Here is a 26,034-nt window from a genome sequence, read left to right on the forward strand (position 1 = left end):
GAAAATTGTGGCCAATGCTTCAAAGTGAGAAGACAAGGAAGGTGGGTGTAGAAGAATCTCCGTATTTTTCTTCAGTTGCTAATGGAGTGGTTTGTTCATTGGCACAGACCTAAGTCAGCCCACTGAAAGGCAGCGGGGTGCTTTCAAGTCCCCTTGGTTGGGCGAAGCAGGTGCTTGTTCTGCCTTATGCACTAAACACTGAATACGTGTTGAAAAACAAAGAGTTGATACACAACCCTTTCACCTGGCACCCCTCACCTCTACTAGTGTAAAATAATGCTAAAAAAAAGATTAGCACACAAAGGTCAGGATCTGCTTAGATAAAGAGGAACTCTACAGCCTCCTTTACCTTCTAGCAGGCTACGCGCAATACTGGGGGAAACAACGATTTATCATGGAAAGTAAACTGTGGATTTGAATCCTAGCACTGCTGTGTACAAGCTGTGTAATCTGGCCAAACTACCTAATGGCTTGGTATGCGTATCTAGAAAAAGGGAATTATCCCAACCTTAAAGACTGGAAGAGAATTGAGAAAAGCATGTGAAAACAGCTGGCCCCAGGAGGCTCCAGGTAACCTAGTCTGCTCTTTCCCTTGGCGTGTTTATGGGGGTTGGTGACCTCACACCCCACGGTCTCCAGCATCTCGTTCGTACAAACGAAGGTACTGAACCGAACGGTCACCTTCCCTTTTGTGGGCGCTGATCACTCATCATCACCTCTCTCCATCTCGGTGCTTCGGCATTTTCCGGGCTGCTTAGCAAAGTCTAGACTGGTAGGAAGAACTTCCAGCTCCATTGGTAGAGTTGTGGGGTTGGGGGAGAAACGCTAAGCAGTGCTCCACGCCTGCCTTTTCCCTCCTGGTCTGTCTGTGACACTCTCAAGAGGTGAACACCAAAGAGGTCCCTTTTGTGGCCCGTATTAGCAACTCCAGCGGCAGGGCGGGGAGTAGCAAGGGACAGTGCCCGACGCCACGACTAGGAGAAAGATTCCCTAGCTCGCTCCCTTCCTGCTGGGCTCCGGGATGGGCCCTGGGCTGGGAAGGAGTCTGGGCGCGCAGTGACGCCCGGGAGGCTGCAGGGCGCGGGAGCGGTCGGACGGGGGAGCGAGAGCTAAAGCTTGCACAGCACGCCGAGCCGCAGGCGGCGGCGGCCGCGGCCGGGCGCCTGACGCCCAGCCGAGGCCGCCGGGCCGCGGGAGGCGGAGGCCGAGCGGGAGGAGGAGCGGGCGGTGCCGGGGAGGCGGAGGCGGAGGCGGAGGCGGTGTCTCCCCGAGCTGCGCAGGCGTTGCTCGCACCTTGTTGGTCAGTGCTGGGAGCGCTGCTATGGCGTTTCTCAGACCCGCGGCTCCTCCTCACACGCTCGAGGCGGAGGGAAGGAGGGGTAAGAGGAGGAGGAGGCGAGCGGGCGGCCGCCGCAGCTGCAGACCCGGGGCCAGAGAAGGAGGCGGAGCGGGAGCCGCCGCAGCCACCCCGGCCGCCCGCAGCCGCGGGGCTGCTGCGAGTCCTCTCCGGGCTTGAGGGCACGCGGGGCTCCCTGGCCATGCCCCGCATTGGTAGCTGAGCCGGGCGCGGGCCCCCTCCTTCCCGGCCGCCTCAGCCGCCGTGCCCCCGGGCTGCCCGCGGCCGGAGTGCCCGGCGCCTCCCGCGCGCCCCAGACCGCGAGCGCGAGCAGTCGCGGCCGCCGAGGCGCGGGTGGTGCCGGCGGCGGCGGCGGCGGGAGCGCGGGGCAGGAGGAGGCGGGGAAGATGGACCCGGCGCCCTCGCTGGGCTGCAGCCTCAAGGATGTGAAGTGGAGCTCGGTGGCCGTTCCGCTCGACCTGCTGGTCAGCACTTACCGGCTGCCCCAGATCGCGCGGCTGGACAGCGGTGAGTCCCGGCCCGGCCGCCAGCTCAGGGCAGACCGGCGCGGACCGCAGTCTCGGCGCGGATGTGCGCGCGTGTGCTGGGGAGGGTGGGACCGGGTGGGGAGTGGGCTGCCCGCCCCGGCGCTGGAGTTGGCCGGAGCGGCTGCCGCAGCCCTGCCGCGTTGCTCTCAGCAGCAGCTAGAGATGTGAAAATCAGAGCCCTTGCAGTGTAATTAAAAAGGACGCCTTAAAAAAAAAAAAAAATCAACATTGGGGAAACCTCTGCAGATAGTAATTTTGGAGGCGAGCTGTCCCTCCTCACCCGCCTGCAAGAATTACTCAACCTGGGAAACCCTGAAGAGTTATCTTGGGCAACTTTCTTACAAAATCATTGTGCTTTGGGTGGCATCTGTATTTTGGATGCTCTCCTTCCCCTCCCCCCCTCCCCCCCCCCCAAGAAGCAGCAGATTTAAGAGGAAAAGCTCCTGGGTGACCAATGAAAGGGATCACATTTCTCAGAGACCTTTTATTACAGCTTGTCTGTTTTGTTTAACTGAACTGAAAGTAATTTGGGGCTGAGTGTAGAAAATGTTTTCAGCAGAAGTGATGGTATGCTTAAGGTTAATTATTAGCTTAGCACATTTCGAGCCTGGAAAAAATTTAAGTCTCCAAAACCTGTATTGATTGGGAACCTGAGCTCGAAACTAAGAAATGCTTGTATTTCCTGAAACTGACCACCAGAAATCAACCAACATCCCCCAGCTGTTCCCTCTGCAGTGTGACATCTGCAAACAAGTGCATACTGTCAAGCAAGTAGACCCCTTTCAGTTTGCATCGTCACATGTAAGGTGGCAATTTAGGTGTGTCTTGTCTTGTGTTTTCACAATAACTTCAGTTGATTTGGGCTTCATGTAATTTTAGACTGTTTTCAGAAACATGCTCTGCCGTGGGGCTGCTGGAAAGCACTTGGGCCCAGGTTGGCAGGCGAGCAGATAGAACTGTGGTCACACAGGCCAAGTTAGAAAGAAGAGCACTGAGCAGAAAGATGTCATTTCAAGTCACATGGATTTGGGTTACTCCTTTTCTGGGGTATAAGAGTGTGTAACATGAGATGTGTAAATGTCCAAAGGCATTTTTATTCTGTTTCTTATCTGTGGGGTTAGATGAGACATTTGAAGTACTGATGTGAGTAATAAATGCAAGAAAGTTCATGAAAGCAGTCTTGGCCATGCTTTCTAGCCTTGTTTGGTTGGACTTGGTAGTGGTGGGAATAAACTAGGAGTTTTCAAACTAGTAATGAAGTGCAGATGAACCCAGGAAGGACAGGTGGTGTGTTGGGGCATTTCTGCTTGCAGTGGGGTGGGAAAGTGTTCCTTGCTTTAACTATGTATATGCAGGTCTGAATCTGTGTGTGTGTGTATGTGTGTGTGTGTTCATATTCACAGTGTTTCATTTCCTCTTCTGCTGTGCAAAATTGTGTGTATTGGAAGGTTTTGAATCCTCACCTTTTCCGATCTTCTCTCATCACTGCACATTGCCAAAACTTCTTACCTAGGCAGAGAGCATTGATGCATGTGGTATAAAAGTCACCCAAAAGCTTCATTAAGTTGAAAGTTTAAAGAGGCCGAATGTCAGTTGCAGATAGAATTTTAGCTTTATTATCTGCTTTCCTATCCCTGTCATTCATAAGAAGGATCTGAATCAGCAGTGTACTCATCCCACACTTCTTTTTAAAATGAGGACGTGGGTTGCAAGTCCTAACACTGTGTCCTTTCAAGCTGTGGAATGGATTTTGATCACTGTGTAATTCCAATTGTTGATTGTAAATTTTCTCTTCTTACCCCTTGAGAATCAACAGTGGCACATACAAATTTGGAATCATAGCCAAATACTGCTTTATACCTTGTTTCTTTCACTTAACAATCCCATCTTATTTAAATTTTTTCTTGTCTTTAATAGCTGCATACCATTCCAGGGGATGGCTATACTATATAATCTAGTTCTCTATGGTGGACATCAGCTGCTCTGTTTTTTTACTATTACAAGTTGTGATGTATGAAGACCCTTACCCATAAATCTGTTTGGGCTGGTATATAGTCCTGCCTTTCTGAATAGACATGTGAATCCTTTTTGAGTCCTTCATATACATTGTCAAATTGCTTTTCAGAGTCTAAAGGTGATACTCATTTTGACTACCATGAGAATTATGGGAGTGCCACTCTCCCCACAGCCTTACAATATTAAGTAACCTTAAACAAACAAACAAACAAAACAAACTTTGCTAATCCGATGAGGGGAAAGTGTTAGCTTTCCAATTAAATTTGGATAACCTTTCAAAGAGTCGATCATTGACGCCATGCTTATTTTTAGTCACGTTTCACAGCATGCTTAGAACGTATTCAGGACATGTTGCCATATTTATAAAAGCTGTAGGTGAAATCTCAAGTTTTGTGCAGTCCTCATTCTGTGTCCTTTTGCCAGTTTTAGTACTGCAGGTACATTTTACACACACACACACACACACACACACACAGACTCCATACTTGACATGAAAGGTAGTCATTTTCCAAATCACTTATTTTAAAAGAGACTAGAAAGAAACGGAAAAACATGCCACAGCTGACATGATGCCAAGAGAGAACTGTTGGCTAATTTTAAACAGTCATTAAAGAACATTAAACATCTAACTTCATAACTGTTGACTATTGAATGCCTACTACGTGCTGTATGTTTCTAGGTGCTTGTTGCATATTGTCTCAAATTCTCAGCACCCCATTTTAAGGACTTTGGGAACCTGAGATTCAGAGAAATTGAGTGACATACTTGGTAAATGTGTGGTAGAGGCAGCCAACTTTCTGACTCTAAAGAAAGACCTTTTATCTCAAACTTTACCTCCTCGTACTAAATGAGAGTAGGTTTAAAGTAGGTCTAATGTCTACTCTAAATAGCCCCACTGTCTCTCTGAGAGCTTGAGGACCGGAAAGTCAATATTTTTCAAACAGTGTAGACACCGAATTAAGTGCTGGCCTCATCCATCATATTTAGACTACTTTCTGCTTCCCAAAGGAGCGGCTGACAAGACGTAAGGGGCAGTGGGGAAGAAGAGAGTACGAAATCAGAAAAAGAAGGAAAAACATGGTATCTGAGGGCTTATGTACATAGATGGGCCTGTTGAGATTACTCCTCCCGTACATTGGCCATACTTAAAATATTAACTACACAGTAAGGAACTCTCCAATTCTTTGCATAATGCATGTTACGCCTGAAATGCCAGTCAGATAGACACGTTCAATATTGCATCCCCAGTGGTGATATTTGTCATCGAATGATAAGAGAAATACAAAATAGTGAGCCTTTATGGTATTGCCTCATGAATTTTTCTGGAAAACACAAAGAAAAGTACTCAAGAAGTAGCAATTCTCCTTAGGGAGTAAGATACAAGCTCATCAGCCAAAGGCTAACCCCATCAGCAGTGCAGTTGAGATTAGATATTTAACCTGGTCATCAGTCTGAGAAACTGTTGGCTGTAGAACCAGGTTCAACAGATGTGTTTATGACCAAGAAGAGGGTGGAGCAAATGCTAATCCCCACCCCATCTCCAGCCCATCCTAGCTCACAACTAGGTAGGTGGGAAATTGTTCATTCTTTGTCTCTTCAGTTATTTTGCCTTGGAAAGGCTCCAGTGGTTGGTCTATAGCAGTGTTCTTCCACGTTTTTTGTTCCTGTAGCTCCTAAAAAATCCTGTAGACGTCTGTAGGCACATTTTTAAGCTGATTGCTAAAACTTTTCATCTTAAGTTTAAACAGTTGCAAAGGATGTCATTTTTCAGCATATTATAAACCTTGACCTTTTAAATTCTTACATCGTTAAAAATACTTTAGTAGGTCTATAGTTGATTCCCAGTATCCATTTTTTAAAAATGCGTGAATAAGTTCTTAAACAGTTAAAATCTTTACACCTTTTTTCTCCTTAAATTCATATTTTCGTTTTCCTTCCCCTACAGAATTCTATCCCAGTCCAATATATTTTTATGCTTGAAAGTGTCTTATTGATCACTCTGTCATACTTTCTTTCTGTAACAAAAATATATATAAATTGAAACCCAATATTTTATATTTCTTTTGACCTTAGGGCTCTTCATATTTGAATGTTTCAGGTTGTTTGAAATGAAGAATTGGAAATTACCCGATTTAGAAAAGGCCTTGCAACCCAGATGCTAAAGCCTCACTCCTTTACATGCATTAGCGTTTTTATTTGTTTCTTTGTTGGTCACCCTGAAGTCTTTACACCCTGGGGTCATGCAGTTTAGAAAGATCTAAAGATGCATTGTTTCTGTAAAGTGGGTGAAGGGTCTTTGTGACAGGGAGGTGGTGGAGGACAGCTTCCATTCATCCTGGGGTGGTGTCCGTCCATCATAGCCATGATCCCAGGCAAATCAATTTTTAGACAAGAGAATATTGGGAAGTTGGGGCTCTGGTAATTGACTCCCCTACAGCTATGATGGTAAGTATTGGCTTTGCATCAAGTATATACCGTGTTCGAAGAATGCTGGCCTCCATCAGTGAAAGATGAGTTCATGGCCCTGTTTGGTGAAAGGAAAAGGAAGACCAAGCCTGTATGGAATGACTGGGAGGGAGAAAAAGATGGTAGAGTTGGAGGCAGCTGCAGTGATGGATCAGCAGCAACCTCTCCTTTCCAGCTGTGCAGAGGAATCAGAGCCGGTGCTCATCCCCAGGTGTGTTGGCACTGTGGGAGCTTGGTTCTTGCTTTGTGCTGCAGTGCTTCTCTAACTAGCATGTAAGTGCCCGAAGGCTGAAGGAACAGAGACGTGAACACTCTGAACACGGCGAGGCTCCATTTGGCCGTTTGCAAATGTCAGAGGTGTTTCTAGATCTGTGTTTTATTTTTGAAAATAAGTTCTCAAAATCTCCATGATTGATGTGTGTGTGTGTGTAATTTTTTTCTAAATTAACTTAGTGTCAATCTTGTTCCCAGAAGATGTGCCTCTCCGTGGCTTCATTTCCCCTGGCATTCTATATTGTAAGAGGGTACATATGCCCCAGGGGGGAGAGATAGTAGTTGAAAGGATGCTGGATTTGGAGCCTAGAAACCTCTCTGCTCAGGTTCAGGGGCTGCCATTTCATAGTTATGTGCCTTCGTGGCACCCCTTTGATTTGTAGAAATCTCATGCAGAAGAAGATGTACATTATACTGGTCCATGTATCTCATAGTTACTGGTTAATTTGTTTATTCAATCAGCTAATATTTAGTAAGCCCCTGCTATGTGTCAAGCCCTGTTATAAGTATGGGGACAATAAAACTGAACAAATCAGGAATCTCTGTCCTCATGCAGCTGCATTCTTGTGTATCTGCTTACTATAAGAGTTAAATGCAAATATGGGAAATAAATATGTATTGCAAAACAGCACATATACATAAGATTGGAGTAGTGGAGGTGAGACCAATTGAGAGGGAGGCTTCAGAGTGCATCAGAAGTGCACTGAATAATACTTTATTATTTTTGTACAGCTAAAGATACTGAGGGAAGCACTCTGGGTGACTTTAGTGTATTTCCTTCTGAGTATTTGAGATCTGGTAATCCCCAGGTTATAAAAAGGTGGCATTAAGATCTTTATCAGAGAGAGTGTTATGAACTAACTAACCCAAGATTGTATTTGGGAGCGACCAGAGCAGGAAGTTAGGAAAGAAACTTTTAACTTAATCCAGCATCACATGTAAGTCTGAACAAATGCTACCAAGACCCTTGAATCTTTTTCTAGTAGATACTCATCGCTACTTTTACTGGGTTGATTATGATTTTCTGAGCACTTACATAACTGTTAGCAGGAAAGGAGTGCCTTGTATAATGTTATATACAAGGTGGGTGATAAAGAAAGCCTCTTGAATATTCTTTCATATACCATATTCTTTCACTTTCCTCTAGTTACCACCTATTCTAATTTTCCATGCCTACAAATTAATGAAAAAAGAATAGGAAGGGATGTTCTGGGCAGCGATAAGCATTCAGACCCACAAGACAAGATTTGAACATAGCTCCTTCAGTGCTCTTGCTTTTCAAGTAAGATGGCTGTTTTGAAAGCCTTAAGTCACTCGGTCATCTGTAAAAGGAAAACTGGTTTGACCATTGTGATCGACTGTATCATAGTTTAAAGAGTGTATTTGAGTCTCTTTTGCTCCTTTTGGCTGCCTTATTGAAATAGCAAGTCCTAGTAGGCCAGCTTGTAAACTCGTTTATTTTTGAGATTCCTGAGGTATCTGTCTTTTTACTTACTGAGCTGCAGTTCTAGGAAGACTGATAAACTCCCTCTGGTCTTCAGCAGGACTATCAATCTTAAGAACACCAGCTATTATATGTAACTTGAAAAATAACTTTTATTGCTGCTTTATGTATTATTTTGTCATATTTGACAAAAGGGAAAATACCTGCTAAAATATTTTAAGTCTCATGGGATTTAAGCCGTTTAGAAGACATTTCCACGAGAAGATGCTCCCCCACATCTTAGCCCCCATTCCTACTCCTTAGTGGCACAAAAATGTTTACTTGAATTTCAGGTTAAAGGTATCTACAATTATTTTTGCTATTTCCCAGCTCCTAGCACAATGCCTGGCGTATAAAAGATATTTTATAAGCAGTTAATACATGAATGAGCAAATCTCAGAATTAACAATTTTCAGGTCCAAAATGTCTGCATTACTAAAGCATCTATGACTCTGCACGTTTGAAATAAAATTTCACGTTTGTTTCAACTGTGATAGGCATATTCGTAAATACATAAATTGGAACTAAGATGGTAGGTCTTAAAATTAGCAGTAGGGAAAATAAAGACTTAGTGGACCAACATGATGAAATAATGATTCTTAGGATCATTAGTTATTAATATTTTAAATAAATTACTTCTAGAAATTACAACTCCTTTTTAGATTCTTTGCTCTCTTGCTAGTTCTTTGGTTCCAAAATTAAGATGCCTCCTTTACATATTACATGTAGCTATGTCATTGAATTTTTAATTTTGTATGGACTAGAATACTATCAGTCTTCAGAATTAGTCAACTCTTACAGTATAATAAAGAATAGGACTGATTGGATAGTCAGCTAACCATTAAACTCTCCAATGTATCATCTTCTCAGTGTACCAGGGATTTTACTTCTAAGCAAAGTAAGCCACTTGGTTTAAATAGTGTTACAAAACTACAACTGCTAATTTGGTATAGTTGTCATCTTCTTAGAATAGCCCCAGGATTGACTTGAAACCTTAGTGTCTTAATCCCATACAATGAGTTTCCTTTTATGCCCTTGTGGGAATATTACATGGTGGTAAAAGAAGGAAAAAACAATGTTCCCAAGCCTTTTTCCAGTTTTTTGGATGAATTACTTTGTAATTAAAGGGCAAGTCATTTTAATTGATTCTGCTAATTCTTAAACCTAGTTTGAAGTATTTAAATACCACTTGGGCTTTGATGGCTTAATGGTTGTTTAATAAATACCAAATTATTGAATTTAAAATGCAATGTGAAGTCTTATAGTTATGAAGATATTTGTTATTTAGGTTAATATCTAACATCTTCAGTAAGTTGTTATGATTAGGCCTGGTTACAGCTTAGAAGGGAATATGAACAGTGCTTAAAGATATATCCCTGTGAAGATTTGAAGTAAGTTATGTTCTGTTTTTCTCCACTCAGTAGAGGAAAACTTCCTTGGTCAGACATTTTCTTTTTCAAATATGACAGTTTCCTCAATACCAGAGTTTATGATGTTGGAAATGAAGATCTGCTCTTCATAATTATTTTGGATAATTAGTTTACATTGACTGTGTTTTCCTCGTGGCAGGAAACTAGATGCAAATATCTAAAAGTAACCAAAAAGGGGTAAATGTTTACTTTTCTATTTTAATATTGTGTTACCTTGTAGGTAATTAGGAAGCACTGGTTGTAACAGTCTGTCATGCATTCAAAATCAGGTTAATGAAATGCCTCAGAAAACATATCCATGGATTGATACTTTTAATTGCCTCTCTTTTCCTTTATCAGCAACAGATGAGCAAAGGATGGTTGGAATCAAAGAACTAGCATCTATTCCATTGTCATTGCTGGTCCTCAGAAAGGTTATGCTTGAGATCTTCAATTTTAGTCTGTTTCGGTTACAGTTGAAATAATGCAAGATCCATTTTTTACCTTGACCCACAGTGACCCACGAAATCAACCAAGCACCAGACCCAAGTTAAAAACAGTTTAATTTGTTGTGTCTAAAGAGAGAGAGCTCTAGAAGATATAGATTACCTACTTAAACATAAGTAAGTAAGTAACATGAGGCTTTATACAGATATTCTGCTGCCCCCTCCCCCTTTTATTTTGGTCCCATCTTTTGGGAGAAACGGAGAGCCACTGAGAATAGACAGGATCATAAGAAATTTTCACAAGCTCATCATGGCCAGGTACATCAGTTAAAGTTAATTTTAGTAGTGCATAACAGGAAAAAAAAAAAGTGATTTATGCAACACGGAGATTTCTTTCTTTTCATATAAAAGGAGTCTGAAGGCATCTATTCCAGGATAGATACGGCAGATCCAGAGTGAAGGACCCAGGCTCTTCGTGTCTTTCTGCTCTTCATCCTTAGGAGATGGTTTTCACTTCATGGTCCTTAATGGCTGCTGGAGCTCTAGCCATCATGTCTGCATCTCATACAGCAGGAGGGTAAAAGGGTATGCCTTATCACCAGTCCTAACACAGCACTTCACATATCTCATTGGTCAGGACTTCTCTATAGGCCGGAAAGTAAGGAACTGAAGTCTTAACTGGACACAATACCCATGAGTTCTTACTACAGGAGAGGGGAGCATTGGATATTGGGAGCTGTTTAGCAGTCTCTGCCATTTAGATTTGTGCTTACATGTTTTTTCTTCACCTTTTTTCCTACACAAAACCTTAGCAAAATAACTATGCATTTGGCCTGAATTCCTTAACATATTGTATAGGTTTTTCTTTAGCTCAGATAGTTTGAACCTCTTGCTCCAGCTTTTCTCTTTTCATCCTTGAGGATGAGCTAAAACCTTAAAGCAGTTCCACTGAAATACCCTCTATTAGATGTGAAAGTACTTTATAAGTAAGCCATGAAAAGTTGTGTACTTGTAAAAAATTATTGTTATAAGACACTCCTCACATTCTTACTTGGCTTGCTACTTTTCAGATTTTCTCTCTGATCTAATGCACAAAATGGGAATAGTTGTCCAATTGTTTAAGGGTGCTTTTTTCTCCCTGCTTTATTTCTTTTGCCAGAGAGGCTTGGTGGTTGTGTTTTAAAAAGGTATTTACTGTTTTCCTCCAGATATCGTTATTATTGAGAATTTGGAAAATATAGACCAAAAAATGATGAAAATGAGTATCAGTTTTAATTCCAGAAGTTACATAACTTGTTATGTAACCATTATTAACATTTTCCTGTTATGCAGGCATGGCATGTAAATGGAGACTATAAAAGTGGAAAAAGAACAAACCATATAAAATTGCATTTTTGATTTCACGTTAGATCATGAGCATTTTCCTTCATTATTAGTATCCCTTGAAAATAAAATTATTATGACTTAATTGGATTCTGTTATTAGCAATAAACCATTATTTACCTGACTTTTTAGTTGTTAGACATTTAGTTGTTTTGAGTATTGTGTTTTCGAGGATATCTTTGTAAGTGAATTGGTCAGTTTTATATCATTTCATTATTTGGGTTTCCTGGAAATGGGATGATTATTCAGAATTTATTATTTTTAGATTGTTGATATGTGTTGCTAAATTGTATCCAGGAAAGTTTGTACCATTAGCAGTGAATGGGTAAGCTTATCACTTTATACATCATTGACTATCATAGTTATTTCTTAGTCTTTGCCAATTTAGATAATTTAAAAATTGGCACTTTTTCTAATTTGTGTTTCTTTGATTACTAGTAGAATATCACCAATAATTTTATCATATTTCTTTTGTGAATTTTATGAGCCCTTTGTTCCATTTTTTGGTAGAGTTTTTCAAAGCTGTACTTTTCTTTTTCAACCTGGATATTGGTTTTAAGTGTTATGTTCATTGTTGCATTGTGAAGAAGGAATCTTCTTCCATTGTATAAAATAAAATAACCTTATGAAAGTCTTGGTAAAACCGTGCTGTGTATTCATAACGTGAATTCAAGTCATGGAGAGGACCCCACAGATACGTTGTTGTTGATAAATTCCTGTGCATTGCATGAAACTAAGCTGAGCAGTAAGGTTCATCACTATCTGGTTTCCAGGGCCAAGAATAAGTTGACAAGTTTACTACATTTGGGGCAGTTGGAGTTTTCTATTCTCTCTTTTACAAAAGGTGGACCCCAGCAATGTGAGAGCCTGTTGAAGCTTAGAACCTGAGTGCTGATGTGAGAGAATAAATAGAGATTCACAGACAGCTTCCAGACATCAGGGAAAAAAGCAAACATGATGGCTTGAATGTCATTTCATTTCTTCTGTTGAATGTCTGTGTCAATGTCAGCTTCAGTGTAATGTCTAAGAAGAAGGGAACCACAGAGAAGGGGAAAAAGCCCAGTTTAATTCTCTATGTATAGGCAGTGATTGATGGGGAATAAAATGCGTATCCCTTTACCAACTTGGCACTGAATAGTTCTATTTATCAGTGGATTGAGGTGACATTTGCTAAAAGTGAAGTACAAGATGACTTTAAGATTATTTTTTTCTGCCAAAGAGGAAGCTTCAAATTAACTTTATAGTAGATCAGGTAGTTTATGAATTGTTTTATCCCTCCCCCTAGTCTTCTCTCTCTCTCTCTCCCCTTCCCTCTTTTTCTCTTTCTCCCTCCTCTCCCCCTCACTCTATTTTTTTTTTTAAGATTTATTTATTGGAGAGCGAGAGAGAACGTGGGGCGGGGGTGGGGGGAGAGGGAAAGGGAGAGAGGGAATCCCTAGCAGACTGCCCACTGAGTGCGGAGCCCCACAGGGCGCTTGATCCCATGACCCCAAGATCATGACCTGGGTGGAAAACAAGGAGTCAGAGATGCTTAACCCCTAAGCCACCCAGATACCCTGCTCACTCTCCTTTTCTTGATTCAGTTGGGAAGATACAAGTCTGAGTAGACTCTGCAGTTGACTACTGAGCAATATGGACACCTGGGTGGCTCAGTCAGTTAAGCGTCTGCCTTCAGCTCAGGTCATGATCCCAGCGTCCTGGGATCAAGTCCCACATCGGGCTCCCTGTTCAGCAGGGAGTCCTGCTTCCCCACTACCGTTTCTCCACTGTAAAAAAAAAAAAAAGAATACTGTGCAATAGATACTACAGGAGTTTTATGCTAATAAGTGGAGACCAGAGAGAAGGGAAGGAGGAAAATATATGAACTATGTATAAATATCTAGTTTCAAAATTGTCACAATGAAACAAAACTTCATTTCCCTTGATGATTAACATAATACATTCATTATGAAGAATTTGAATACATAGAAATATTTAAAAACTAAAGATAATCTGAGCTCCTACCACCTTGAGATACCCACCATCAACATTTTGGTGACTGTCCTTCTCATATATCCTCTATTCACACACACAGACACACACACACCCTTAAAATTTTACATGAACTAAAAATCTTAGGTTTTTTTTTTTTTTTGCTTTCTCCTTTCACGTCAACCCCTATTCCTCCAACCCAACCCTGCCTACCCCCCAACCCACTTTTTTAATCCAGTACATACCCTTCTTTTCTCCACTCTCACATAATCCCACATCGACATTAGATACACATACAAAGGCACATACTGGAAGAGAAATGTATCATTGCTTTATAAAAATGGGATTATATTCATATTTTTTTGTCTTTTGGTTGTATCACTCATGGGAATTTTTATGAAATATTGGGTGTAAAACATTCATTCTTTTTTCATAGCTGCATAATATTCCACAGAGTGGAAATACTCCTTCTATTGATTGGTGTTCAGTTTGTTTCTAATTATTAGCCTCTAAATTATACTTCACTAAACCTCAATATACCTAAGTCATTAATTTGCTCATTGTTTCTATAGAAGTCTGTGATTTCTATCTCATGTCTTTTACTTCTCCCAAAACATCTTTGATAGCACTGTCTTACTGATTCTCTTAATCACACATGCAAAGATCAAAATTAAGTCTTTTTAGGAAAAATTATAGGGGAAAGTGGGTCTTCCTTCCCAGTATCACAGTTCACAGAAGTGGAATTGATTTAATAGATGTTGCCAAAATGCTGTCCAAAAAGTCCGTAGCAATTCTCATTTCCATCATTGATGTATGAGAATGCTAGTTCTCCAAGTCCATGTCAACATTAGCTATTATAAAGTTTTTTAAAAATATTTGCCAGCCTAATGGATACAAAACGAGATCTTGTTGCTATGTTAATTTGCATTTCCCTGGCTATTAGTGATTTTGTGCCCTTTTTATATGATTGTTTACCACTTAGATTGCTCTTCTGCAAAATGAAATCATACTTTTTGCTGGTTTTTCTGTTGTTGACTCATTCTTGCCAATTTCTAGATGCTATTTGTATATTATAGAGAGATTTTTCCTTATTTACATTTATCTGTTGACTTTATGTTACATTTATCCATTTCAAAATTTTTAATTTTTATATGGACAGACAAGTCTCTTGTGTTTTCACTTTTGGCTAAGAAAGATCTTCCTGACCCCTAGAATATATGTGTAGTCTCTTAGATGTTCTAGTAAGATGTAAAAGTTTTTTATTTAAGTCTTTAATCTGTCTGGAATTCATTTTTACATATGATGTAAGCTTTTTATTTTCTTCCGGACTGTTGTTATGCCAGCCCATTTACTCAAAAGTTTGCTTAACTACTGAATTGAACTATCTTTGTCAAATTTATTTTGCTCTTTAAAAGTAGAAAAAATACATTTCAACTGCACCTGTCTTTCAGGGAATGCATTGGGCTGTGATCTAAGAATACTTGCAGTTAATGAAATTTGAAAAAAATCCTTTATTCCTCAGAGAAGTGGCTAGGGCCACCCCAGTCTTGACTTACTCCTCTTTTCCAGTGGCTGTGGGAGGCCTGAGATTTGTTTTTCTAAAGAAAATTTTAATTCATTTTAAAGCCAGCGCTACCCTGGTGAGTCTGGGAAATGATAGTAACTTGTTAAATGCCTTCTGGAATATAGTCCAGATGCTTTGGCAATAAGTTTTCTCCAGGGAAGAATGTTTTAAAATGATACTTTACTAAGCTGCTGGTCGTGTGTGTGTGTGTGTGTGTGTGTGAGTGTGAGAGAGAGAGAGAGAGAGGGGCAGAGAATGTGCCTTTCAGAATTTAAGAAGCATTTGCAAGTTGCCCTCAACTTTAGACTACTTAATTGAAAGTGTATTTCCTCCATTATTTTTTGGATGAGGGGCACACTTTCACACACCATTCTTCTATTTTTATTTTATTTTATATTTAAGTAATCTCTACGCCCAGCATGGGGCTTGAACCCACAACCCTGAGATCAAGAGTGGCATGCTCCATTTACTGAGTCAGCAAGGTGCCCTTTTCACACACCATTCTTTTTTTTTTTTTTTTAAGATTTTATTTATTTACTTGACAGAGAGAGACCACAAGCAGGGGGAGCGTGGAGTGGGAGAAGGAGAAGCAGACTCCCCACCGAGCAGGGAGCCCATTAACGGGGCTGGATCCCAGGACCCTGGGATCATGACCTCAGCTAAAGGTAGACACTTAACCAACTGAGCCATCCAGGCACCCCTCACACACCATTCATAATATATATGTGTGTGTGAAAAAATTTCATAATGGCCTACATCTGTTCATTTTTAAAGACTTAAAGTAAATTTCTCTTACATATTCCTTACCTCCCACAAAATCTTTGATGGCATTGTCTTCCTGAGTCCTCTTAATTTCACATGCAAGGACCAACATTAAATCTTTTTAGGAAAAACATAGGGCAACATGGGCCTTATATCTCAATGTCAAAACCCAGACTGCATAAATAAAGGAGAAAATAAATAGGGCAAGAAGAGACTCAGAACAGATTATTCTCTGAAACTTTTTCTCCTGCATGACCTCTGCATCAAACTACAACAAAATCTCAATCCTGCATCCCATGAGGAACTTTTAATAGGTTGGAGGCAGGTATGTGTAGAAGTTTTATCACGTCTCTTTTTAGATATGTCTTTCTAAGCCATCTGAGAGCAGACGTCCAGGCTTCTCTTCCCCTTGTACATTTCACAGGGTGTAGCAGGACTCTGGCATGGGGTCTTGGGGATACTCCAGCTTACCCCTCAAGTATTTGCAAGCCCTGCCCGGCTACCCACACGAGTACCTGCACTCTGTTCTTCACCTTGTGACCTGTTAGCAAGTTCTGGGCAAGGAAGGAATGATAATTCCAGTAGCCACTCCTTCCTGCTTTTCAGTTCAAGGGTTTTTTTAGAGTTCTTTCCCAATCTCTGACTTCTGAAATTATCTCAAGCTTAGAAGAGACTCAATGTATGAGGGTATGTCTTATTTTAGGACTTACTGAATTATATTTACATATATTAACCTCATGGAAAGAAGGTGAAAAATATTCTGAGTCTGGGTGAAGTCAACTCAGCATTAAAATTTTGCTGGAAGAACCTTGAGATTTGGTAATACTATTTAATCAAAAGCTGTTTAATTTGTCCTGATGCATTGTGAGAATGTATTTGAAAATGGAAATGGACATATTTCACTAATTCCAAAGTGTGCATTTTAATAGCCCTGAAATTGGGATGCATCTTATAATTAATGGCATGTCATAGTTTAATCAGCCATGTTTATTCTTTCTTGATTGTTGTGAAGTAATGACTATATTACAAGGGATGGCGTCCTTAATTATGCAAACTATGATGGTTCCAGGGAGTATCTTTGAGTCAGATAATTTAAAGTATGAAGCACACATGTGAAACAAGGACTTTTCGTGGACGGTCCAACACAGGGTAGGAGATATTCTAACCTGAAAATCAAGGAATGTTCTCTGAACTATCCACCTCTCACTGAGAAAATATCAGGGTTACATTTAACATTTAACAACAGGTAAGGCGAGGTTCCCTGTTCTATACAACCATGGCATAATTTTCCCTCATACTACATTTCTCAACTTTAAGAAATAACTTGATTTCTTTATTTTATTTTATTTATTTATTTGTGAGAGAGCGAAAACGAGAGAGAAAGCATGAGCAGAGAGAGGGAGAGGGAGAAACCGACTTCCATGGAGCAGGGTGCCCAACGTGAGGCTTGATCCCAGGACCTGAGATCATGACCTGAGCCAAAGGCAGACGCTTAACTGACTCAGCCACCCAGGCGCCCCCAAAATAACTTGATTTCTATATCCCCCACCATACTCTCTCCTCCATGAGGGCAGGCACTGTCTTTCATGTTCATCATGGTGTTCCCAGCACCCAGTAGTTTTCAAACTGTCACCTGGGCAACGTGTATGTGTTCAGTCGAGCCTGGTTTGAGGACTGTTCTTTGGTGCAGTCTACAACACACACACATACACACTCACAGTATAGTGGGTTGAATGGTGGCTTCCAAAAAGATGGGTCCACGTCCAAATAGCTGTAAGTTATTTGTTGCCTTATTTGGAAAACGAGTCTTTGCAGATGTAATTAAAGTTAAGAGTCTTGAGATGAGATCATCCCAGATTACCTGAGTGGGCTCTAAATCCAAGGACAAGTGCCATACCAAGGGGAGAAAGGCAGAGGGAGACTTGAGACAGAAGAGGAGGTGGCAGAGACCAGAGTGATAGATCCACAAACAAGATTGCCTGAACCCACAAGAAGGTGAAAGAGGCAGGGAACAGAATCTCCCCCAGGGCCTTTCAAGGAAGTGCAGCCCTGCCCACAGCTTGATTTTGTACTTTAGGCGTCCAGAACTGTGAGCGAATGAATTTCTGTTGTTTTAAATCACTCAGTTTGTGAAAATTTATTATGGCAGCCAAAGGAAACTACCACACATACGTAAATACACGCATGCACGGAAGCACAAACATACGTAAGTACACCATTTTTGCTAGCCTATAGTTTTAAAAAATGACAGATAAGCTTTTAAAGTTAGAAGTTACAGGTATATAACCTTCTCTAGATTTTCAAAATAATAGTTGACCCTAGCACCCATCAGTAGGCTGATGCATATGTGGGATTATGGAATGTGGTTTTCATAATGGTATTCATTTAGCAACTGTGGGTCCCATGCCTGCTGTCTTATAAACGTAGTAAAGTGCTGGGAACACGAAGATGAATAAATGTAGTCCTGATACTGGAGTTCAGAGGCCCGCTGGGAGCATCTTTATTGACTCTTCTTTGACTTAGCATCTTGTCTATTCTTAGACAACTATTAACATGTAATAAGCATCGAAATGCTTCATTCTGAAGGTCAGCTTAATATTGCCAAGAGCTCTTGAGGAAAGTTTCACAGAAAATGTTAATTGACTACTGAGCTAGTCCCGGAAGAGCGGGTAGAGTTTTGGTGGGTTTGGAGGAAGCGGAATGCTATTTCTAACAGAGGTTAGGCACGTCCTGAACAGAGGCAGCTGATGGAGGGTGATAGGAGACAAGGCCCCAAAGGCAAGTTGGAAGTAGAGTTTGAAGAGCTGTAACATGTTGAACTTTGACCTTTATCTTGTGGCTAAACTGGTGGCTCTTAGCCTTTTGCCCCCCCCTTCCAGGACACAGATAATAGAGGGTGTTAGAACAGAATACAGGCATAGCTTGGAGATACCGCAGGTTTGGTTCCAGACCACCAAAGTAAAGCGAGTATCACCGTCAAGCAAGTCAAATGAATTTTTTGGTTTCCCAGTGTGTGTATATATATGTTGTTCTTTATGCTGTACTGTAGTCAACATGTTAAGTGTGTAATAGCATTATGTCTAAACAAACAATGTACATACCTTAATTACAAAGTGCTTTATTCCAAAAAAATGCGAACCATCATTGGAGCTTTCTGAGAGTCGTAATCACTGGTCACAGATCACCATAACAAATATAATAATGAAGAAGTTTGACATTGTGAAAATCATCATAAGGTGATACAGAGACATGAAGTGAGCATATGCTGTTGGAAAAATGGTGTGTTCAATGCAGAGTTGCCACAGACCTTCAATTTGTAAAAAAAAATGCATCGTCTTCACAATAAAGCAAAGCGCAATAAAACTAGCTTTGCCTGTAGACTGCCACAGAATCCACTCGAGTCCGAAATTTTGGTGAACTCCAACATAAAAATTAGTAAATAATGAACTACAATGATCTGTATTCTAGTAACAGGTAAGCTACTAATGGCAGTAGCAGTCTCCAGAGAGGCCAGTGTAGAATCTTGGACCTTGTGCACTTCCTTGCCTGGCTAAACTCCATCCCCTTTTCTTTCTCTCAAGAAAACTTTTTAGAATTTGAGTGAGTCAGGGCACCTGGGTGGCTCAGGCAGTTGGGTGTCCAAGTCCTGATTTCAGCTCAGATCATTATCTGAGGGTTATGAGATCGAGCCCTGCATTGGGCTCCACGCTGGGTATGGAGCCTGCTTGGGATTCTCTCTCCCTCTGCGTGCCCCGCCCCCCGCCACATGCTCTCTTGTCTTTAAAAAAAAAAAAAAAAAGAATTTGAGTCAAGTTTTCACCTTGAGTGCACTCTAGTTTTTATTTTAAGAATAAATTAGGGCCGCCTGGGTGGCTCGGTCAGTTAAGCGTCCGACTCTTGGTTTCAGCTCAGGTCATGATCTCAGGGTCATGGGATCGAACCACCCCCGCCCCACGCACTCAGTTAGCTAAGTCTGCCTTTCTTCTCCCCCTCCTCCTACTCACGTGCACACACACTCTCTCTCTCAAATAAATAAATAAATCTTTTAAAAAGAATAAATTATCTAAGAAACTTTGATACTTTACTAAATACTGGTATTGAGCAACACATTCTATAACTAGCTATGTCACTGTATCTCAGTGTGAAGATCAGTGTTAAGCAAATGACTCATCGTTGTTCCCAGAGTACCAAGGACAGTGCTTGTTTACAAAAGTGCTCCTCAAGTGTTTGTTAATATGAGCAGTGGGAAAATGTTGAAGGGCTTTCAGTATGGGAAGCACCCCATCATATTTAATTTCTAGAATGGTCGTGGTGGTGTCATTTTGGAAGATCATTTAGAGCAGGAAAATTTGGGATACTGGAATGACAATATTTGGAAGCTGTAGGGTTAGAATCAAGGAGAAAGATGGCCTCTAGCCAGAACTAGTTCAGTGGGAATATAGAGGAGGGGATGAATTGGAAATATTTCAAAGGTGAGATTTCCAGGACTTAGGTTTGGATATGGGGGCTGTGAGGAAGAGGGAAGCATTCAGTAGTCCCGAGTTTACTGGCTTGGGTGCTGATGCCCTTATCGGAGATGAGAACGGCAGGCTGCAGGTGGCCGCATTGGTCAGGCTAGGCCAGGGTAGGCAGTGGTATCAATGCTGAGATAGCAGTAGTTTAAAACAGCAGAGGCTTTTGTGCCATGTGTTTATGACGATTTGGCTGGGGGCTCTGCTCTGTCCTCACCCTCACTTCAGGACCCAGCCCTTGTGTATGCTTCCACGCTTGTTGAGGCACTAGAGAGAATATGGCAGATCATGTGTTGGCCCCTTAGGGCTTTTACCTAGAAGTGATGTCCCTTGTGTCCCTCTCACACTCCATTGTTAGTGGCAAATCTCACGGCCACACCTAACTTTCAAGAGGGTAGAGATGTGCAGTCTTTCCCTATACTGGGAATTGACTCCAGCGATCATTGTGGGGGCAGGTGTGGAAAGGCAGCATGCTAATTTGTGGAAATGTTAAACTTGAGGTATTTATTTCAGGGAAATTTAGCTCAGAAGGAACTGGAAATCTGGGCTTGCATCTTGAAAGAGTTCAGGGCTAGAGAAAGAGTATTGGAAGATTTCAATGTAAAGGTCGTAGAACAAGCCACAGGAGTGAATGACATTGATCGGGAGGGAATAGAAGCTGAGCTAATGATGCTAAAAGATCAAGGTTAATAAGCTTGTGGTTACGAATGTTGCAACCCTAAGCAGTATTTTTTTTTAGCAGTTTGTTATAACTTTTAAATAATTTTAAGTAAATGTTGGCATAGGAATTGAATTAATCACTTAAGTGGAATTTAGCTTTCTCAGACTCCAAAATTGCTGACTTGCATTTAGTAATTTAAAAGGTGCTTTTAGATTTTGCAGTAGGATTTCAGCCACTTTTCTGACCCAGCAGGGAAGAAAAAGTATTGCAAAGGATAGTTACTGTAGTTTGATCTGAAGAACAGTTAGTTATAAGTTGATTGATACTAAGATTGCTGAGTACTCAGAAAATTAGAATCCTTATAAAATTTCTGACTGCTTGTGCCTCAGACAGAAAGATATGGGCTTACCCTTGCTGTAATGATACTCTTTTTATAGCTCCAATTACTGGCAAAGGGAGGTAGTTAAATAGCACTTTCCCTTATTGGCCAGTGTATCTACATACGGAGACATGCTTTTTCTGTCTCCAGTCTCTTAAAAGGTTCTTGTGCTTTTGCCTGCCCAACCGCCATTGGGGTCTACACCTAAATACCCATTCTTTAAACTTTTCATGTAGACATATGTGATTACCCCCAATAAACTTCCCTCCTTCAAGATTATGCACTTCTCAGGAAAATGAAAAAAACAAACCTGGTTTAATGCATGTCACCGTTATTTCTTTGAAGGAAATTTTGCAGAATTGTGATAGTAGTGATGGTAAAATGGTAATTCTGGTCTTTACACTTGAGGTGAACAAGTACTCATAGAACTTCTACTTTTTGATAGCACTAAACTGTGAAGGCTTAAAAAGAAAAGAACAACAAAGCTATAGCTTTTACCTTCTTGACAACAGACACATAAAACTATTAAAAGTAACTGTTCTGTATTCCCCAAACAAGCAACGTCATTGGTGTTTACTCCTGGATGATGATTATAATTAACATTTAGTGAGGACTAATTATGGTGCTGGCTGTTGTACAACACATTATGTACATTATCTCATTTAATTTTCACAGGTACTCTTTGACATAAGGCGACCCACAAGGAACAGAGGTTGAGAGAAAGGCAATAATTAAGCTCAAGCTGGAAAGTGAAGCCAGCAGCCAGTCCTAACTTTTAACGGTTCTTCTAGCTTGCCCCTCCCAATTCTCAGGCCAAAAGGAGTCTTTTCCCACTCATATTGCACATTGCAGAATGAGAAACCCTTTTGTCAATCATCTTTATTAGAACTGAACCACTAATAGGCAAGGTGCCCAGGATGGGCCTGGTTGCACTGATTGAAGTCACGAGAATCACAACAGCCCCACAGAACTGTTAATAGATGATGGGAACTAAACTGGACACTGGGAATTACTGAGGTGGGTTTTCTATTTTATTTATTTTTTAAAAAACATTTTATTTATTATTTGAGGGAGAGAGATTGAGAGACCAAATGGGAGGAGGGGCAGAGGGAGAAGCAGAATCTCTGGAGCAGGGAGCCAGATGCGGGACCCCACAACAGGACCCTGGGATCATGACCTGAGCCAAAGGCAGATGCCCAACTGACTGAGCCACCCAGGCGCCCAGGTTTTCAATGTTAAATATTTGTTGTCTTCCTCTCCCACCCTCCCCAACAAGAAGGACTTGGGGTGGAATGTGACAGGTAAAACACATTACTTCCATTTGCACATTCATATATGTGATACTTCTATACATAAACCCATAAATACAGTAATATCCTTCACTTACCTTGGGGTGAGACTTGGCAAAACTCCAGCCTTCTTCCCTGAGAGGCTCTGCTTTTGATGTGCATCGGTCACAGAGCCCACACCTGTAGTCAAGTCCTTATCCTGAAACTGAAGAGCAGTGTATTTTACAGTTACAGAGTGAAATAGCAAATGCTGTGGGATCCAAGCAAATATTGTGGAAACTAAGATAGGCTGGTGCCATCAGAAGTGACGAGAACACAAGAAATGTGATCAGGGCGTGCGCTCACACTTAGGCTCCAACCCCAGCAGCTGATCCCCTTCTCCCCCAGTACTCATCTCTACTGGACGGTATTTTTACATTGTGTATTGATTAGCACAACTTGAGCAGTGATTCTTGCATAACTTTTTGGAGATCTGATGAAAGCTGCAAATAGAAATGTGTATAAACAGAGTTTTTCACATAACTTCCAAGTGTTTCTTGCCCGCCCCACCTCTTTCCCGAAGCTCAGGACCCAGAACCCCGAGCTCGTGTGCTTCATCACCGCCCAGTACATGGTGGCCAGCTCGCCGTGGGGCACATGGGCATGCAGCACGCTACGGCCACTGATGCCATTAGGAATGGAAAGACACACCTCATCATAGCATTTTATTATTTTATTGTCAAATCTTCAGTTTACTGGATAGCGTTCCCGGATTTTACCCGGGTGGGACGGGGGGAGGTGCCCCGGAGTGGAAAGTAGTAGGGAAGGCTTCTCAAAAACGGAAACATGCACTATGCACACAGTTCTGATTTTGCTCTACTTGAGCCTCCCATCCACTCCGCTGCCACCAAATATCACTGAGCTTACCTAAGGCACGGCCAAATCTGGCCTGCTGCCTGTTTAAGTAAATGAAGTTTTACTAGAAGACAGACACACCCTTGTCATCAGAGACTGTCTATGGTTGCTTCTGCAGAGTTCAGTAGTTATGACACAGACTGTGTAGTTCACAAAGGCTAAAATGTTTACTCTCTGGCAGTTGACAGAAAAAAGTTTGCCAACCCTTATCCTAAGCCATCTGCTCTTACTCAGTTTTCTTTGAGATTAGTATTATTTATTTACATAGGTGAAAGTAGAGATGTATGTACGTTTGGAGAAGCTAATGTGGGCATAGACCCGGTCTCTTGTACGCTCATTTAACAGTGGGTTTAATAAATGGTAGATAGCTCTTTGAAAATGGGGCAAGAGAGATCCCCAAATAAACCCCTTTAACAACACAGTATACAATTCTTCATTGGTTGTATCCTGACCTGTTTGTGAAACCGCATAATTTTCATCCTAGGCCAGGTTCTCCAGTGCCCTCTCAGAGTCCACTTTGTCAGTATAAACTTAATTATTTAGTATAACACTACATAGCATAGAATCAGGAAAGCAAAACCACCTCAGTAATTACACATAATGAATTTCAGCAACATAAATTCTAAATTACATGGTTTCCTGGATTATCCAGAGTACCTCTTTTCATTAATGTCACTAAGAACTGTCTAGAAATAGAAATGGCAGTCTTGGGAACATGCCTGTGATGTGTAATTCAGATGGGAGGCACAACCAAGTCTAAGTTCGTGTCTCCCCCCCGCCCCCGCCTCAAGAAATTTAAAATTTAGTACTTTATCTTTTAGTGCTAGCATTCTATCACCCTTTTACAACTAGTCCAGTAGATTTGGAAGATTTAAGAAAGAGAACTGAATCTTTACCAATCCTGAGAGGTAATTAAAGCATTCATTGATTCCTGTAAAACAGATACAGTTACCTGGACTTCACCACTGCATTGATAGGATAAAAAAGGAAAAGTTGCATTAGTGTGTGTATATTTCCTTTTTTAAATGATGGCTTATCCATCTTTTTCCAGCTGTTTTATCTTTAAAGTATTTCTGGTGTTTCAGTCCACATGAAATTACATGAGAAGTTTTAAGAAAAACTCCATTTTCCACTCTTCTTTGTCTTCCGTTGGTCATTTGGGGGAATCAGCTTACTGACATACAGTGATTAATTTCCATTTTTTTAAGCCTAATGCTATTGTGAGCTGAAGAATACACATGTTCTCTTTTACAGTAGCCAGTACAAGACAGTGTAGTACTGAAGACTCTCGCTCTGTTAACCTGAACAGTTGGTCTCTGTTCTAGAACAATATCTTCATTTTCTGGGAACATTTGTTTGGGATCTTTTAATGAAAGCATCTCTCTTCCCATCAGCCTCTTATCTGCACAATGAACAAAGCTACTGAGTAGAGGGCAAAAGCTTAGGACATGCAGGTGACTTGGAAACTGCCACATCCCATATGCTCTGAGTGTGGAAAATTTACATCCATACCAAAGTTGAGTTTGGGAAACTTCACTGTCTGTTCTGCTCCTCAAATAATACGCTACAAAATTTTCTTATAAAGTCCTCTGCTATTTTTATTTTTCATTAAATCAGGATGTTTTTTAGTTCTTTGATATACTTAGTTTGGCGTTCAGTGATACTGCTCTTCTTGTACAGAACGTGTTTTAAATTTTAGGGTGTCAATATCTCTTAAAATGTACTTTATATTTCAAAGAGCTTCAGCTTTCCTGGAATGTCACACATTGAATAAAAAGCTGAGACAGAATCTTTGCACTGAATTCACATTAATTGGTTTGTATTCTTCCGTTATTATTTTGGTATGCTTAGCTTTTCAGGTTGTTAAAAAAATTGTGTTGTACACAGCTTAGTTTCACACTTGATGGCCATGAATATAAAAATTGAAAGTTATCTGATACTGTCATACTTGTGATATCAAGGGTAACTGACACTATACAAAACCATAAAATGGTTTACGTAGCAGTATGACATAGAACAACCGATTTTCAATACTGATTTTTATTTTTATTTTATTTTATTTTTTTTAAAGATTTTATTTATTTGAGACAGAGAGAATGAGAGACAGAGAGCATGAGAGGGAGGAGGGTCAGAGGGAGAAGCAGACTCCCTGCTGAGCAGGGAGCCCGATATGGGACTCGATCCCAGAATCCTGGGATCATGACCTGAGCCAAAGGCAGACGCTTAACGACTGAGCCACCCAGGCGCCCTGATTTTTATTTTTAAATGGTAGATCAATAATGATTTTCATGTAGCAGTTCAGTAATTCAGTTTACTATTTGGCAGAGCTGCTCGAGCCACTTCAGAGGGATCTCTTCTGGAGAGAGAAATTGCCGTTTGCACCTGCCTAGAAAATGGGTGGAAGCAGCGTTCAGCCGCAGAGGTTGTGCTCCCGGGCTTGTTGTGAGTTGCTTCCAGTGCTATTACAGTGACCTTTCCAAGGAACTTGGTAGGCTGCACCAGGGACAGGAAGTTTGCTGTATTTTGGAATGCAAGCAAAAATATTGGCACATTGTCTCTCCAGATGACTCTAAGAGCACTTTTCTTTCTGTATGGGGTTGGGAGGGTGGGCTGTGCATGGAGAGATTTGCCCTGTGGGTTGGC

At 41.1% G+C, this 26,034-nt stretch overlaps 1 protein-coding gene across 2 annotated transcripts in view; it reads left to right on the forward strand.

The window, feature by feature from the left end:
- The first annotated feature begins 1,302 nt into the window (after positions 1-1,302).
- The window catches only part of GAREM1 (GRB2 associated regulator of MAPK1 subtype 1), a 188,049-nt gene continuing 163,317 nt past the window's right edge, over positions 1,303-26,034 (forward strand). For both annotated transcript variants that reach the window (XM_081801439.1, XM_081801440.1), the window contains exon 1: positions 1,303-1,864. In XM_081801439.1, the coding sequence (XP_081657565.1) occupies positions 1,744-1,864 (121 nt within the window). In that variant the 5' untranslated portion in view covers positions 1,303-1,743. The remainder of the gene's footprint in view (positions 1,865-26,034) is intronic.

This window comes from Leptonychotes weddellii, chromosome 13 (genome assembly GCF_054177405.1).
Source record: "Leptonychotes weddellii isolate Sample4059 chromosome 13, ASM5417740v2, whole genome shotgun sequence".
In the NCBI taxonomy this organism is placed as follows: domain Eukaryota; kingdom Metazoa; phylum Chordata; class Mammalia; order Carnivora; family Phocidae; genus Leptonychotes; species Leptonychotes weddellii.